Here is a 16993-nt window from a genome sequence, read left to right as displayed (position 1 = left end):
ATACATAGATTGCAGTCTCTCTTGTTGAATCTCTTAAGGTAGGAGTTGAAGTATCCATGTCCTAGCTTGAGTGAGTAGAACGCGCTCGAGATTTCTCTTGGTGTTCCCTTCGGGACTTTGATTGTTGTATGTGTGTTGAGCTTGAAGATCCTTGAGTAGGAGCTTCTGTTTTTGGTGGGCCTGTCGGTATACCTCTTAGGAGATGGAGTAAGAGACGTTAAATCTAGTCTTATAATATTCGATGGGGACGGTGAGGTTGGTGTTGAAGGCTCCATAACAATAGTATATAAGTAGGTTGTTAAGGACTTGATTGTTCTATGTAAGTAGAAGACTTACCTTGATCTTAATGACTCATATTGTGCTAAATTTTCTGGCTAGATTAGTCTAAGATCTAGTCACGTGGACCTATTTATAGCCGGACCGGTCCGATCATCTAGACCGGTCCGACCACGGTCTCAAAAAATCGCCAGACCAGACCAAGTCTTGGCGGTCTAGACCAGACCAAGACCAAGTCAGACCAGACCATTCCGATCACTGGGCGCTACTAGGGACCACAAACATAAAACCAAGAGAATAGCATCATATCAATCTAGAGATGTAGGAGGACAACGTTGAAGCTCTAGACGATAAGGTAGGGATTACTACAGCAACAACGTACATTGCGCGTGCGATTGCGGACTATACAGATCGACTAACAGCAGATAAAGAACTCTTTTGGGAGTTCCGTTAGGACTTTAAAGGATGGACAAAGGCAATGTTCCTACGTGCCCAGCTAATATACACAAAGGAACTAAAGCGGATCCTCCGCTTTAAGGGAGTGTATACTGGCCGTATTAATATGGCACCTAGTGAGTCTCTAGCTAGGTTATTACGCATAGAGGAGTACCTAGAATGGCCTTAGGACGTATTCCAGTCGGCTGTGTTTGACACACGATCAGCTGCGCACATGTTGCAAGAGCGGGCACTACGGCAATAACGTAGTGAAGGATCAGTATAGTCTATAGATAGGAGATTATTAAGCTAGGCCTAGAGCCGAACCCAAACACCTGTAAGGACAAGAGGCCGAGACGTAGACAGTCGGCAAACCCGCGATTAAGACTAGACCCACGCCTGTGTGCAAGGACGACAGGAGACCGTTGAGGAAGAACAACAGATTTAGGACTAGCTAGCAAAAACGATTAAGAAAGCCTAAAACTAACTAATCCAAAGCTAGCCTATAGAGACAACTAAATCCGCACTATAGCTAGCCTATTAGCGCGTCCAAAGTTAGCAACCTCCTCTCACCTACAACAACTTCGACCGATTCCGCGAGTATACACCAGCATACCCGCAACGTCCGAAGGGACCGAGCGTTCCTCTAATTGTGCCCTCTAGTGAAACAGACCTGTACAAGGCAGTTCTACTAATTAAGTTTAGCAATAAGAAACTAGATCCTAAGACGATTAATGTCTTCGTGAAAATATAGGACTAAGACAAAAAGTATACGGGAAAGCCGTACGACCTCCTAGACGATAAATTGAAGATCTTCTATAGTATCTATTATCACGCAGACATCGAGCTAGGGCAGTTCTATGCAGTCTTTCCACGGATTCTCGACGGCCGCGCGGAGGAGTATTACCTCCACTTCGTCGATCAGCGGATAGATACGTTCTTGACTGCCTACACAAAGCTCAAGAACTACTTCGACACAGACGTCAACCACGGCCATTACTACGCGGACTAGACGACGACATCGTTTGTCAAAGTCCGCAGGGAGAACCCTAAAAAGAACCTCTACAAGGTCTTTAATATTATGCTGGACAAGCTCTAATTGTGTTAAAGAGCACTTAGACAGCAGTACATAGGAGAATACGCGCTCCGAACGACTGTAATCACAGCATGCTAAGGCGTGAAGGAGCTCAAGATAGCACTCTACAAGCCGTCTCTAGAATGCGAGGTTCTGTTTGGAGATCTGAGATCGTTAATTAAAAACTTACTCGCCATAACTGTTTCCGTTAACTTTACTAAGGCGGATATAGATAGCTAGTACTACTTAGATCGTCGGTACAATAACAACAGCTCTAGAAGATTGCGAGGGAATTACAACCCTCGCGGTAGACGCAGCGGATTCACCCGCGGACGCGGTGGGCTTCAGCACCGCTCTAGAGTCAACACACAAATCGACAAGAAATGTTACGTCTACGGCAAGACAGGCTGTTAGTCCACAAACTACACGCTTAAAGAAAGAAAACGCTTAAAAGCGCAGTACATCACACACTGCGCGATTACGGGAGAGCAAATAGAGTTTAGCACATTTCTCGTCGCGTACGAGGGGGAAGAAGTCGACCAGTTCTTCCTAGAGGAGCAAGACGAAGATAATAAGGACCAAAGATTAGCAGTTAAGTACCTCACAGATTAGGCCTTTTTGCACTACGTGACTGGAGAAGACGTCTATAGGTGCAAGGAGCCTATTACGCCCGCAACGCAGTTCTTTATCAAGGATCGATACTCACGAATCACGTACCAAGGCATTCTTCCTAACACTGGTGCCTTAAATGTATTAACAGCTAGAAAGGAGCAGTTCCTAGCGCTCTAAACTAAGGACCCTACTATAACTCTAGATACGTCTACTGCTAGAAACGCATCTGTGCAATTTAGTAAAGGAAGCGTCACTACTTCGATTAGAACCGCACATGTATCGACACAGATTAGAAAGATCAAATTTGAGGTCTTAAACGTACCTACCCCGTTTCTCCTCTGTCTAAAAGACATAGACCGGCTCTACGTGTACTTTAATAATACTACGGACTAGCTAGTACAAGGAAAAGCTACCTTTCTAGTGATTCGCAAATGGGGACACCCGTAGTTCCACCTAAGCAAGGCAGAGCGCGCGCGCGTATTCCTTACGGAGACTGAGCTCCGACGCTTACACCGGAGGTTTGGGCATCTAGCCGTCGAACGGCTAATACGATTGCTTAAACGCGCAGGACACGAGGACGTAGATGAACGGCTGCTCCAAGAGATCCAAACGTTCTGCCATTACTACTAAGCGCATAATCTAGCGCCGCGCCGATTTAAGTTTAGGCTAAAAGATAATCGGGAATTTAACTTCGAGATCCTCGTAGATATAATGTATCTGAGTAGGAAACTAGTGCTTTACGTAATCGATTTGGCTACAATATTTAACGGCGCGCGATTTCTACCGTCTATAAGCGCGAAAGACACCTGAGAAGCACTCCGCCTGCTCTAGATTGATACATACCAAGGGCCGCCAGATATCGTCACCCACGACGCCAGCACTAACTTCGCGTTAGTCAAATTCAGATCAGAGGCGAAGATCATAGGAATCACATGTAAACAAGTGCTAACTAAGGCCCATTAGTCTATCGGTAAGGTAGAAAGATACCACGCACCACTTAGACGCGCGTACGAGATCCTGAGGACAGAGCTTGACACTGGCACCAGCGACGCCGCAGTGTTGCAGATAGCAGTTAAGGCCGTCAACGACACCGCAGGCCCAGACGGGCTCGTACCCACGCTGCTCGTCTTCGGTGCATACCCCTGGATATCCATAGATTCACCACTATCTCCCTCGATAACCCATCGCGCGGAGGCAATCCAGAAAGCGATAAGGGCGCTGCGGAAGGCTGCAGCGGAACATACGGTGAGCAACGCACTTGGTACCAGGAATAGGCCTACTACAGACGGGGTACTGTCACTGCCTCTTCAGAGTGAGGTGATAGTATGGCGCGAAAAGAATAGATGGCAAGGGCCGTATAGAGTTATCGATATGAACATACTTGTCAACGAGCGAGCCGGCTCGCTCAGCTCGCTCGGCTTGGACGTTTTGACCAAGCCGAATGAGCTGAGCGCGCAGTGCGCGCTTGCAAGCCGAGCGAGCTTAGGGATAGGCGCTCGCTCAGTCAGCTTGCTTAGCTTGGTTGGATGGGGCGGTTGGAAACTTGGGGCTGAAGGACTTGGTGGAGGGGCAATCTCACGATGATTTTTAGGTGTAGTGCGTAAGTTCGAAACCTAGTTATAACCTAAAATACACTCTTTTTTGCTATATTTCTAGCAAATAAGCTACTAAATTTCCGGCTAACGGCCTGGCAACAATATTCTCCTTCTGCGACACTTCACTTACTACTTATCACCCACCACACTCACCTATACTCCATCAACGCGTCTCTATTTGCAGCTATTATCTACCTCGCCGTTGCTATAATGCCAGCAAAAAGAACACGCGTTAATGCTCTAGAAATCGCGACAACTTCGAAGCGCCCTAGAGTCGCAGCGCGTCATCGCGGGACTGCCAGCCAACCTGTGCTAGTCGATACTCGGCCATTCTCACCATCTCCACCTCCTCCACCGCTGTCGCCGCGTCAAGCTCTCGTCGCCGCGCCACAAGCACCAAATTTTGAAGCGACCCTCCGAGAGTCGCGCGCCGAAGAGACAATCATCCCACCACCTGAGGGCAGCGAGCATGCCACTGTTGCAGCTTCAGGAGCAGCTAGCGAGGCTGTCGACGAGGGTTTCGTATGGGTAGAGGACAAATACGACGGCTTTAATTGGAGTCGCTACCCAAAGCACTGCAAGCCGCCCACATCACTTTCGAACCGAGCAAGCTGGGTATACAGCCATGGCTATCGCATCGCCTTGCGCAGCAACGTCGCAAAAGTCACGTGGATCTGCCACTATTGCTATAAGCACAAGTTCACTACTGTTGGCCGTGGCATACATGACGTCTCGCAGTCTCCATCAGCGCCAGCACGTCATCTCGGAGAAGACAAGAAAGGTCATGGCTTGAAGCCTCCAAGTAAGCGCACTACCGTCGCTCCTCGGAAAGAAACTCTCCTCGAACGCGCCCTTCAGAAGGGCTGCTCTCAGGCTGTTGCCAACGAGCTTACCAACTTCAATATACAAGAGTTTAGGCTTGCGGCCGTCACCTGGCTCGTCGAAAACAACCTCCCACTCTCACAATTCGAATCATCGTCTTTTCGCAATATGATACAATTAGCTAGCGTAGAGGCAGAACGAGCCCTGTGGGCATCTCATAACAGCGTCTCACGATACGTTATACGCCTGTACAACTACCTGTTACCAAAGGTTGTCGCAAGCCTTTCAGAATCAATGAGCAAAGTCCATATAAGCTTTGACGGATGGACGACAAAAGGTGGCAAGCGCGGTTACTTAGGTATCGTCGCCCACTACGTTGATAGCTCTGGCGAGCTCAGGGACTTGCCTATTGCGCTCCCACAACTGACAGGTGCCCACACCGGCGAGGCCATGGCTGAGGTCGTGATGGCAATATTCAAGCAGTTCGAAATCACTGTGGGCAAGCTCGGTTACTTCGTCCTCGACAACGCACATAACAACAACACCACGATCAACACTCTCGCCTTGCAGATGGGCTTCAGCGCTACCGAGCGTCGCCTTCGCTGCGGTCCTCATACGCTTAATCTCATTGGCCAGATGCTACTCTGGGGTGAGGAGAAAGAGTCCTACGACAACGAGGAGACTGAGCGCGTGAACGAAGCTGAGAACATGGCTACTTGGCGAGGCGATGGACCATTAGGAGTGCTTCTCGCGGTTATCAACTACATCAAAACACCACAACAGTACGCTCTTTTTGAGAAGTATCAGAAGCTCGCTATTAGGGACCAGCCTGTCAACGCGCCAACAGAACAGCACAAAATCAAGGAGCCCGTCAAGCCAGTTGTTACTCGCTGGAACTCTTACGTTTCGTGTTTTGAGCGCGCTGTTGAGTTGCAATTAGCGGTTAATGGGTACGCCAACTACCATATTCAGAAGATTGAAACTGAAGACGCGTACGCCCGAAGTCGTAACAACAAGCTGCCTGCAGCGCCGGATTGGATGAGGTCTGATGGGATCAATGCCCATGACTGGCAGGTGATTGCTGAGTATATTGATGTGCTCAGGCCACTGAAACAAGCTACAAAACGGCTTGAAGGCCGCGGCAAAAGCGGTGCTTTTGGAGCAATCGCTGAGGTTATTCCAGTATTTGAATACTTACTTGGAGTCTATGAGGACCGCTTGCAAAGCTATGAAGACGTCATTCACGATGAGCATACAGAGTCACCCGAAGACCACCTTGCTATCAACCTCCGCGCTGCCCTAGTTAAAGCCCGCGAGTACTACAACAAGCTCGACCTCTCGCCAGCTTACTATGCTGCTACAATCCTTCATCCTCGCTACAAAAGCTACCTTGACGCAGCGTGGGCGGATAAGCCTGATTGGCTAGAGAGCAGCAACCGCAAGTTTCAACATTTGTGGGCGGAGTACAAAAGCTTACCGAAGCCGCGCTTACGCCCCAAAGTCAGGCACAATGATATAGACGACGCTATCAACAGCTTTATTGAGCCTGCAGGGCTTACGGAGAACGAGGAGGATGAATATGAGGCTTGGAAACGCAGCGAACCGATCGCTAGCGAGGGCGTCGACCCTATAAAATACTGGGTAGGACTCCGCGATCGCTACCCCAGCCTTAGCAAATTTGCTATCGACATGCTATCAATCCCAGGCTCAAGCTGTGAGTGTGAGCGCTTATTCAGCGAGCTGGGTGACCTCCTCGAGCCCCGTCGGCGCAGCATTTCTCCGCAACTTCTAGCAGCAATACAGTGCGATCGACGATGGATAAGAGCTGGATTTGGCAGTGGTGAGGTGCCTGTAAAGGAGGCTATCAGCGATGAGGAGATGGACGCGAAATACGGTGTACATAAGTGGGATATTAGCTGAGAAACTCAACACCAAGGTTTCTATATAACTTTCCTAATCGGGACTGAGCCCATCAAGCCGAGCGAGCTGACAGCCCTGTTTCAGCCAATCCGAGCGAGCCGAGCGAGCTGCTGGCCTCCGCTCAATTGGCTGAGCAAGCCAATTGGCTGAGCTCGCTCAGCTTGCTCATTGACATCTGTGGATATGAAGGACCACGATGTTACTGTAGACATGATTAACGGCCTAACGACGTTCCGATCCACTGTCGTAAAACCGTACTATCGCGATCTAACTACAGCGATAGACGGCGCAGATCAAGGCACAGGTGGATCTCCGACCACAGACGAAGCGATTGCTGATGAACCGCCACTACCGGTACCACCGGCGGAAGCCACCCAAGCGGCTCAGCCGCGCAAGCGGGGCCGCCCACCTGGATCAAAGAACAAGCCCAAGGTGCAGTACCTGTCGAAGAAGGAGGAGGACGATTACGCCCTGGCCGTTAAGCTACGCAATGACGGCGTGATTAACGTCCTAGGCGCTCTATTCGAAGCATCTGATCAGAAGGAGATCGACGACCTTGTTAGCCGTAGAGTATTTAGTTTTGAGCTGTTTAATCCAACTCTACACGGCGGGTATCGTATCTTTAAATCGCGCATAGTCCGCGAAGTCAAAGGCAAGACTATAGTCCTGTACGAGAAATCACGCCTCGTTGTTCAAGGTTACAATAATGAGGGCAAACACGAGATCCTGACGCAGTCGCCAACCATCTAACGAGCCAGCCAGCGCCTAATTCTAGCCCTAGCGCCTGTATTACTCGATAAGGGCATAGTTGTGGAACTACAAGATATTACGCAAGCGTACCTACAGGCATAAACAGAGCTATTCCGCACGGTTTTAGCGCACCTCCTAAAGGAGCTTATAACAAAGTATCCCGAGGGAACAATTATTCGCGTAATCAAGCCACTCTATGGAATCGCGGAAGCAGGAGTCCACTAGTTTGCTACGTACCAAGGACACCACTGCAAGGAGCTCGACATGGCTACATTAACGTATGACCCGTGCCTCCTGATCACGAACGGGAGACGGGAAGCGTTTGGAATAGTGGGCCTACAGACAGACGATACTCTCGCGATTAGGACGCCTGCATTCTCTAGTGCAGAAGACGCTGCGCTCTAGAAAGCCAATTTTCGAGCTAAGCCTAAGGAGAGACTGTCTAAAGAAGTATCACTCGAGTTTAACGGATGTACTCTAACGTTACGCGGAGACACGATTCTACTTACGCAGAAGGGACAAAGTGCTAAGATCGAAATTATTAATCTAAAGGCAGCAAACCGAGCACAGAAGTACATAGAGCAGCGCGCGCGTGGCGCGTACATTGCGTCGATATGCCAACCTAAAGCATCGTTCGATCTTTCCGCGGCTGCGCAAATACAACAACCTAAGGACACGGAATACGTGAAGCTTAACCGCCGGCTGCAGTAGCAATCTGAGAGCATACAACGAGGCCTGCAATACGTCCCTCTCGACCTCGCTACAGCAAAGCTGGTTGTGGGCGTACAACAGAAAGGAGAGAACTGGTTGATTATTCTACTGAGTAGAGATGTGTGCTTATATACATAAGATATACATGAGTACATGACGTAGATAGTAGAGTGGTGAAGGTTGTAGAAGATGCTAGAAGATCTGATAAGAGTATCGGGCTGACGCACGGGCACCCAACTGTGTTGGCTGCAAGGTTGTCAGTAATCAATATCTCATCAATATTGTTGTTTGATTTGTTTGATTCGGAGCCAACCAACTAACCAACAGTTAGCCACTGTATTTCTGTCAATCAATCAACCAATCTTGAGAACAAAATGTTGATAGGATTGGTGTTGTTTGATAGTAAGCGAGGGAGGGGGATACCTAGGTGAGGCCTCTGGGATAGCTGCTCAACGACGAATTCTTAGTGTTGGATCTTGCTTACTAAGCCTACTCGCGTGTAAGTTTGTCAGATTGAGGCGAGGTTTTGCTCCATGATCGAGCCGATGGTGGTTGGGGAAGGACATGAGACCCCCAAACCAGGGCTAGCGCCGGGACTTAGCACTGCCAAGCCCGAGGCGAGGCCACCTCCCACAGACAGAGCCGTAGACAGAGACAGACAATACACTTGATCCCATCCATAAAAATCTGACAAAGTTATATGACCTAGGTTCCATCCCATCTCTCACTCACTCCAGGCTAGTACGTACGAGGCTTAGCGCCCACAACGCTAGCTGGCAGAGACATAGATCTCAATTCCTGTAGCACAATACACAACACGATTCACACATGTTCCATTCCTAGTGCTACTGACATCAGGCTTATAACATTTAACAACACCTTACTTTCTCGCGGCTCCGGCTTACTTTTAGCCTTATCCATGCCCTCTATACCAGCAAAACGCAAGCCCGAGGCTGCCGAAGAAGCTGATACTCCCTTCAAGCGAGCACAACGTACGCGCAAACCTACGCTCAAGGCGCTGTTGGGTGACGGCAGCCAGCCAACCCAGCCGATAGAGCTGCCAGAAAGTACGCCGGATCCGCCTACAGAGCCGCCTACAGAAGTTATCGAGCCGCCCACACGGGCTATTGAACCGCCATGTAAGCCTGTACAACAACCCGAGGAGCGCCCTCGGCGGGCATCACCACTGCCTATTTTGGCTGCCTCACAAGCCTCTCGGCTCACTGATGAGCCAGCCTGGGAGTCGCAGTTAATGTTTGATAAGCCAGAGGACTCTATTGTACAGCCTTTAGCTTTCTCTAGCGCTGCCACTGAGGCTTCGGTGGAGGAGGATAGCGCTGTGAGCGTCGATTTTCGCGACTTTGAGGGCGTCGATTGGTCGCGATTAAAGGGGTTTGTCGCGCCGCTGAGCACTCCACGAGGCAAGGCAAGCTGGATTTTTCAACACGGCTGGCGTGTCTGGAAGGAGGGTACTCACCACCCAGATGAGTTGTACTTTGTGTGCAAGTACTGTCATATTCATAAGCTACCTAATGGTGTACACCGAGTAACGAAGTCAACCACTGCCGCCAACGGGCACCTCCAGCTTGATAAACCTGGTCATCGGCTCAGCAAAGACGGTCCAATCCTAAGCAAACCTCTCCGCAAACATGGACAACAATCACTTCGTCAGGCAGCTCTAAGCGGTGTCAAATTTAGTCTAGAGGCGTACAAGACTATAGGAAACTTCGACGTACAAGAATTTCGGCAAGCAGCTGCGCTCTGGCTGGTCGACAACAACAGACCACTCCGCGAGTTTGAGACGCCGGCTTTTCGCAAGATGATCAGGCTTGCTAATCCTGAGGCAGAGGCGGCGTTATGGAGGTCTCATAACAGCGTGTCAGCGTTCGTGATGAGGTTGTACAGTTGGCTACGACCTCAGGTGGTGCGCGCGTTGGCTGAAGCCGAGAGCAAGGTACATATAAGCTTCGATGGGTGGACGACAAAAGGCGGCAAACGTGGCTTCTTTTCTGTAGTTGCTCACTACGCCAACAGTAAGGGCGCGATAGTTGACCTACCCATCGCGCTGCCGCAGCTGGTGGGTGCCCACACTGGTGAGGCGATAGCTGACGCTGTAACCAAAATCCCTGCAATCCTTCAGCATCAATCGCAGCAAACTCGGCTACTTTGTGCTCGATAACGCTTACAATAACGACACCGCTGTTAACAAACTCGCCGCGATGTACCACTTTTCTGCCTCCGATCGCCGCCTCCGCTGCGCTTGCCACATACTTAACCTTGTTGGCCAAACGATTATGTTCGGGAGGGATGCTGACGCGTATAACAACGCCCTGGAGAACACAAAGATGGAGGATTTTTACATGAAGGAGTGGCGGAAAGAAGGACCGCTTGGCGTGTATCTTGATATTATCAACTACATCAACCCGCCGAAGCAGTGGAGCATTTTTGAAGATTGCCAACGCGAGGCAGTTAACAGCATGCCCACAGGCGCCAGCGGCGGCACTCGCGAGCCAATTAAGCCGTGTGTTACACGTTGGAACAGCTATTACGACTGCTTTAAGCGCGGAGTTCAGCTCCAACAAGCTATCAACGCATACGCCACGTACCACATTCGCGAGACTGAACAGGCTGACGAACAGGCAGCTATTAGAGGAAACAAGCTGCCTGATGTGCCGCGGTGGATGAGGTCAGACGGCCTTACGGCGGCTGACTGGGCGGTGATTACTGAGTACATGGCGATACTGCAGCCGCTCAAGTTTGCTACAGATCGCCTCCAAGGCCGCGGCAAGTGTGGCCGTTTTGGCGCACTCTACGAGGTCATCCCAGTATTTGAGAGTGTGATAACTGAGCTGGATGCACGCCTTCGGCCATACGAATCGGTCAACCACGAGCCATCTGAGGCGCCCGAAAATCACATCCCGATCAACCTGCGAGCCGCGAGGCGAAAAGCGAGCAATTACTTTACTAAGATCCTCCAAAGTCCCATTTACTACGCAGCTACGGCACTATATCCACGATATAAAACATACTCTAAGCGCTTCTGGCGCAACAAACCTACACAATTGAGCACCGCGCACGCGAAGTTTCTGCGGGTTTGGGCTGCCTACAAGCCTGCCGCTGCTGCCACAACACCAACCCCTGCGCCAAAACCTACCATGAGCAGCTTTGACGACGCTATCGACGCTATACTAGATGAGGACGGCGAGCATACAATGGAGGTGGAGGATGAGTACGATAGCTGGTTAAAAGAGCCTATATGGACGTCTGATCAACACAAGGAGGGTCCAACAGCTGTACAGTACTGGTTATCGTTGAAGCCGAAGTATCCACATCTTTCACGATTGGCGATCGACGTGTTGACTATACCCGCCTCCAGCTCTGATTGTGAGCGCGTTTTTGCGGGAACTGGCGATATAATTGAGCCACAAAGGCGGAAAATTGGCGCGCAGTTACTGGCTGCTTTGGTGTGCTTGCAACGGTGGACTCGTGCAGGTTTTACAACACCAAGCACGACAACAGCAGCAAAGCATACTGATGAGGAGCTCACGGAAGAGTTTGCGATAGGAACGTGGGAAGAGCCGCCTGCAGAATTGTCATAGAAACGTCCCTTCAGAACCTTAAGTCTATCAATATTCAATCAATCAAGCAACCAAAAATTGGCTCTTCAGTCTCATCAACTCAAACAAACAAACTGTAACCCTAAGAAATGAGCTAATCAATCAACATCTACGCCTCAAATGTTGGTTGTTGTTGAGAAGGTATATGTACCAATCAACGCAGGGGCAAAGTGTGTTCACTTTTTGTCTCAACAGGTTATGAGCCCGGGTCGCTTTCAGCGCATCAGCATGTTCGCGAAGGAACTGCTGGTTGGGTGAGTGACCAGAGCCGAGTAAGGGTCAGAGCATGAGGCCAGCGCCGAGTAGGGCCAGAGCCGGAGTCAGCACCGTGAAGGGCCTGCGTTGCAAACCACTCGCATTACTTTGTCTCCCTGCCTTAATTGCGGGGGTGTGTTGAGAAGGTATATGTACCAATCAACGCAGGGGCAAAGTGTGTTCACTTTTTGTCTCAACAGTTGTTTTGTTTGTTGACTTCTCTGGTTGGCTGACACTGGTAGTTGTCGAACTACAAAAAGGCCGACCTTCCTGCAGTTGTAGCATGAAGGTATATATAGTGGATAGTCTGACAGTAGTGTTCACAGACGGATCCTTCGCGAACAACCAAGACCTTAGCTCACAGCTAGGGTACCTACTTATCCTTGCGAATGAGTCGAGTCGACAAGACAGCACGTTTAATATTCGTAGTAACGTAATCTATTGGAGTTCGACCAAATGCAAACGCGTTACCCGGAGCGTTCTTGCCTTAGAAACGTACGGTATGGTTAGCGGTGTCGACATCGCTATCGCTATCCTAACAACCCTTAAGATAATTATAGGACGCCTAGGTCTACCACCGATCCCACTTATTATATGTACGGATTTATACTCCTTGTATAAATGCCTCGTTAAACTCGGAACAACTGCTGAGAAGCGACTGATGATCGACATCATAGCGCTTTGGCAGTCATACGAGCGTCGCGAGATCACTAAGATCCGCTGGATCAACGGAGAGGACAACCCCGCAGACGCATTCACGAAAGCAACACCAAATCGCGCGTTAGAACGTTTCATCGAAAGCAACAAGCTGTCAATCTAAGTAGAGGGATCTGTGCAGCGACCTACGGAGTAGGCACATATGCCTATTTGGAATCCCTCTTATTGTGTTCTTTTTAGAAGACCCGTTTTTCCTTGCATCAGTCGTTATAACAAGAAAAGATTGCTAGTGTTAGCATACACACGGTGTGTCGCCTAATAAGGCCCAATGTACCGCCTCGATCTTACTTCAGCCCAACTCGGACCCAACGTTATATATACCTTCGTAGCCCTCACATTCGTAGAATCATCATACACCGGAATACCAATACACAAGATTACCTTAGTTACTGTTATTCACCGTACGATCGTACAAGGCCTTCCAACAACTAGAGTACTGTGAAGGTCGTCCGAAGATGATCTTGGGTTGGTTCTCGGGGATGGAGTGATGCGATGGACACGAGGTTGTATAGCACGATTGGTAGATCGATGTAATATACGGGGAGTTGAGAATCAAGTACTAATCCTTAGATTTCGAAGTTGAACACAATGAACCGTAAGGGCTCATTGCCTACTGTTATATAATAAGCGTGCCCTCCATTGTGGCCTTTCCCTCCATGGAGGTCGCACCCTCCGTGGAGGTCATGCCCTCCATGGCGGTCATGCCAAGGTTGGAGGGCAGGTCACGTGACTGCGCGGCACAAGCTTACCCGCTGTGCCCCGCCTTCAACGTTGTCCTGCCGTTGTTGCTTGTCCTTCTCCTTGCAATCGTAACAAGTACTTTAAGATTCTTACTGGTTATTCCGCATACGAAATTGAAATAATCCTTAATTGCACAGCTAAGCGGAGCAATTGTAAGGTTAAAATGTTGGAGGAAGGTTAAATGTATTACACCTCTGACGCCGCCCCCGTCAGACACTCAGCATGCGTATGCCCTTTGTTAGAGGTACAAAATTAGATACAGAACTCTTGTGGTTAACTCTACACAATACACATTCTGTGAACTTGTATATATTTCTCTTAGAGCGGGTGTTGATACGGCTAAGGTATCGGAATCACCTTCGTTGCAACGAGTTGAAATGATTGTGATTGTTCTTGTTGTTCTATGGAGGTGGAGGGAGGTCGGCAGTAAGGCAGCAGCTAGAGCTCGGACCACACGGCTTAGTCAGCCGTGTAATCCAAGCTCGTGCATGCAGCAACCCGCTGCCTTATCTACCGCAGGTTCGATTCCCAACAGGTTGGATCACAATGCTATAATTGCAGTAACTGGTCATGCCTACGGGTTTGTGTAATTACATAATGCTCAAGCATGCCGAATGATACATCTCTTCATTCCTCTTGCTCCTTCAAGTCATCCTGTGCTGCCTGAAGTATCTCTTTCATCTCCGAGTACAGCTTTGGATTTGGAACCCTCCACCTCCCACCATTGGGGAACACCTTCCTCCGTAATCTGTTGACATAAGGTATCAATGATTGGTAGTATGGTGTAAATGTCACCCTTGCGGTCCTAAGAAAATCACTCTCGTCACCCACTTCTCCTTTTTTTAATTTAGCCAGCTCTTCAGTGTCGATATAATTCCACTTTTCAAATTGTGGAACAACTCTTCCTTTGCTCGGCCCATCATAATGAATACATATCCAGAAAAGCACCCAGAAGAATGACTCGAGGTCGTGCATAAACGAATGCATTTCGTCCTCTAGAAGCACTCCAATTGCCATGAACGCTCGCGTGCCGGTTTTCCCTCGTGACCCGGACGGTTTCTCGCGATTCTCTTTGATTGCAAGATCAAGATCGATTAAAAACGCGCGCCAGGAGGGATCATTGTCTTCCTCGTTGATCATAAGGTTGTTTGGGGAAATATCGCATTGTAGCATGCCAGCCCGTGTGTGAAGCGACTCGTATCCGTTGATGCAGCCTTCCATTGCAGCAAGCAGGCTGGACTGAGAGCTCGCTTTGTAAATGGCCTTCCCGTAGTCGCTGACGATGACACGACGGTGGATCCGGTTCACGATTGGAGGTTTTGTTGGAGAGCTTGAGCAAGTGCGCTTGCTAGGCGGCAATGGCAGACCTGTGCAGCTCGAAGATCGCTTCCGCCCACTGACGCTACTGCTACTTCTGTCTCTTCGCGAGGCCCGTCGTCCGGTCGTGCTCGGTGGTGGCATTGGCTTTCCTGGCTTGTAGTTCGTTGCCTTCGTTATGTCCAGGCCTTTCCGTACGTTTAAGCGGATATCATCATCTTGACCGCCTACGCGGACCGTCTCATGGTGGAAGTACCTCGCAACATTCCTCACTTGCTTCTCGGTCGCCTCGCGCAGCAGCTCGCCCTCCTCTTCGCGCTCCGGATACTGCCATGAATCCTTGATAACGAGCGGCGTGTCGGGATTTTCTTCTTTATAAGCTTTCCAGCAAGTTGTTGCTCGACCAGCGACGCAAGGCACCCGCTTTATCAAGCTGTCAATGACGAGGCGCTCTTTCCCATTTTCGCGCTCAATCTCAATGTACCGCTTGTCCCCAACTGTAATAATCGTCGGGTCAAACCCTAGCTGTTCCTCGTTCATCCAGAGAAACCCAAGCACTGCAGACACAAACTGCAGCCCATCCTCATTAATATTAAATTGCTCAGAGGCGATGTCCCCGAGTCGATCGAATATCCATAGCCGCATAAGGGATCCACAAAGAGTAAAGCCAAGAACAAAGCGGCGGCTGTCTTGGGCGGCGAGCACCTCCCTCGCGTATCGGCCAAGGTCGAGCCACGCCTTAGACGCTTTGTCGGCTAACGGGTTGCTCTTGAGCTCTCCGGGTATGAGGATCTGTGACCATCGACACTTCGAGTTCACGCCGGCGTTCGGATCGTCCACAAAGCCAATGTTCAGCTTGCGATCGGCAGTGGAGCCTAGCAGGGGCTGGTGCGGCTGGGCTAGTGGTCGCCGGCGTATTCCAGACACCGGCCGATGCCCTTCTGCAAGGTCCAACAGCCGGTCTGTAAGCGGAGCAAACCAGCTCAGAACATCTTTTTCCTTCGCCCCTTTAGGCCAGCCTTGCCAACCGCTCGCCAATCGGTAGAGAGGGCTATCTCCTCCCTGGCACTTGTCGAACACGGCCTGTGCCGCCGGTCTCAGACCTGGCACATCTCCAAAGAACGCGTCGAAGAAGCCAGGTATGCCAACGTATAGGTGTCCTAGCTCCTCCCTCAGCACATCGTCTACGTGTTTGCGGTGCTCCTTCGAGTTCGCGAAGCTGCCCGTATTGGTGGAAAGGGGTGTTTGTTGCAAGGACGAGGTAGGGCGGGGTGGAGGCGTCGATTCGGTGACGGCGTCATATACTCTATCCCAGACGACTTCGTCGGGCTGGAATTCGAGGATCGCATCGAGTAGAGGTCGTATTCGTTCGGCGTCAAAGTTATCTGAGCTAACTGCAGCATTAAGCCGCAGGAGGTCATGGAAAACAGTTTTGCCTTGATGTCGAGACTGTAAAAATCGAGCAGCTTGGAGGGCTCGCAAAGCGGAAAGAAGATTAACGAATAAGTCCTGGGTTTCTGCATATGCGTTAGAAGTGCAGCAACGATGTTAGTCTATACTACCTTCATAGCCCACCTTGTCAAGCGCTTGCGAAGAAGTGGGAATGCCTTTGTCTTCGCATATTGACTTGAAAGTGTTGCGAAAGCTACTTAACCCTTCACCTATCGGTTTAGACTGTATGACCTGCGACCACGATTGCGTAGACATACTCAAAGAGGCATATGAGTAGGCAAAAAGTGCCGTAGCCGCTCACAATCCTACGTGTTCTAGAAAGGGTGAGATAAGACTAGGAGTGACGAAAAGCAACGTGCGATGTAGGGTAGCGATGGCGAGAGAAGGTAGCGGCTGCGCGCGACAACGCGCGGGCCCAAGGAGGCTAGTTCGGCACCACGTCGGTACGAAGGAGCTCGTTTTTAGTGAGTCCCCATGCAGGATCTGTGCGGCAACTTCACAATTTTTGGTGTACAGCTATACAAAAAGGTGAAGCAGCACTACAATGGCATCATCTAACGAGCTGAAAAAGATAGGGCTATTTAATTGTGTGATATTCTATAGATATAGCAACTTTTCTGGTGTTGCGATCACCCGTGGAAGTTATTGTTACCCTCTTTTTTAATGATCTTTCTCACTACATGTGGGATGCCTAACAC

The 16993-nt window shown here is 49.9% G+C and overlaps 8 protein-coding genes across 8 annotated transcripts; 7 read left to right on the top strand and 1 right to left on the bottom strand.

The window, feature by feature from the left end:
• Positions 1–754: 754 nt before the first annotated feature.
• PtrM4_026380 (uncharacterized protein) lies at positions 755–1723 on the top strand (the record flags this gene model as incomplete). Its single annotated transcript, XM_066103707.1, has 2 exons — positions 755–848; positions 1551–1723. The coding sequence occupies 2 exons, from the start codon at positions 755–757 to the stop codon at positions 1721–1723; spliced, it is 267 nt and encodes an 88-aa protein (XP_065965909.1).
• A 1386-nt stretch (positions 1724–3109) lies between these two features.
• On the top strand, positions 3110–3982 carry PtrM4_026370 (uncharacterized protein; the record flags this gene model as incomplete). The annotated part of the gene is made up of 2 exons (XM_066103706.1): positions 3110–3139; positions 3362–3982. The coding sequence occupies 2 exons, from the start codon at positions 3110–3112 to the stop codon at positions 3980–3982; spliced, it is 651 nt and encodes a 216-aa protein (XP_065965908.1).
• A 221-nt stretch (positions 3983–4203) lies between these two features.
• PtrM4_026360 (Dimer-Tnp-hAT domain containing protein) lies at positions 4204–6735 on the top strand (the record flags this gene model as incomplete). The annotated part of the gene is made up of 1 exon (XM_066103705.1): positions 4204–6735. The coding sequence occupies one exon, from the start codon at positions 4204–4206 to the stop codon at positions 6733–6735; it is 2532 nt and encodes an 843-aa protein (XP_065965907.1).
• A 183-nt stretch (positions 6736–6918) lies between these two features.
• Positions 6919–7485, top strand: PtrM4_026350 (uncharacterized protein; the record flags this gene model as incomplete). The annotated part of the gene is made up of 1 exon (XM_066103704.1): positions 6919–7485. One exon carries the CDS (start codon positions 6919–6921, stop codon positions 7483–7485), a length of 567 nt encoding a protein of 188 aa, XP_065965906.1.
• Positions 7486–7749: 264 nt separating this feature from the next.
• PtrM4_026340 (uncharacterized protein) lies at positions 7750–8196 on the top strand (the record flags this gene model as incomplete). Its single annotated transcript, XM_066103703.1, has 2 exons — positions 7750–7867; positions 7895–8196. 2 exons carry the CDS (start codon positions 7750–7752, stop codon positions 8194–8196), a joined length of 420 nt encoding a protein of 139 aa, XP_065965905.1.
• A 919-nt stretch (positions 8197–9115) lies between these two features.
• PtrM4_026330 (Atrophin-1 domain containing protein) lies at positions 9116–10375 on the top strand (the record flags this gene model as incomplete). Its single annotated transcript, XM_066103702.1, has 1 exon — positions 9116–10375. One exon carries the CDS (start codon positions 9116–9118, stop codon positions 10373–10375), a length of 1260 nt encoding a protein of 419 aa, XP_065965904.1.
• A 40-nt stretch (positions 10376–10415) lies between these two features.
• Positions 10416–11795, top strand: PtrM4_026320 (Dimer-Tnp-hAT domain containing protein; the record flags this gene model as incomplete). Its single annotated transcript, XM_066103701.1, has 1 exon — positions 10416–11795. One exon carries the CDS (start codon positions 10416–10418, stop codon positions 11793–11795), a length of 1380 nt encoding a protein of 459 aa, XP_065965903.1.
• A 2358-nt stretch (positions 11796–14153) lies between these two features.
• Positions 14154–16550, bottom strand: PtrM4_026310 (uncharacterized protein; the record flags this gene model as incomplete). The annotated part of the gene is made up of 2 exons (XM_066103700.1): positions 14154–16360; positions 16406–16550. 2 exons carry the CDS (start codon positions 16548–16550, stop codon positions 14154–14156), a joined length of 2352 nt encoding a protein of 783 aa, XP_065965902.1.
• Between the last annotated feature and the right edge of the window lie 443 nt (positions 16551–16993).

The sequence above is a fragment of the Pyrenophora tritici-repentis genome, chromosome 1 (assembly GCF_003171515.1).
Source record: "Pyrenophora tritici-repentis strain M4 chromosome 1, whole genome shotgun sequence".
Lineage (NCBI taxonomy): Eukaryota > Fungi > Ascomycota > Dothideomycetes > Pleosporales > Pleosporaceae > Pyrenophora > Pyrenophora tritici-repentis.
Note: the sequence above shows the minus strand (reverse complement) of the source record. Positions and strands in the feature narration are given on the sequence as shown.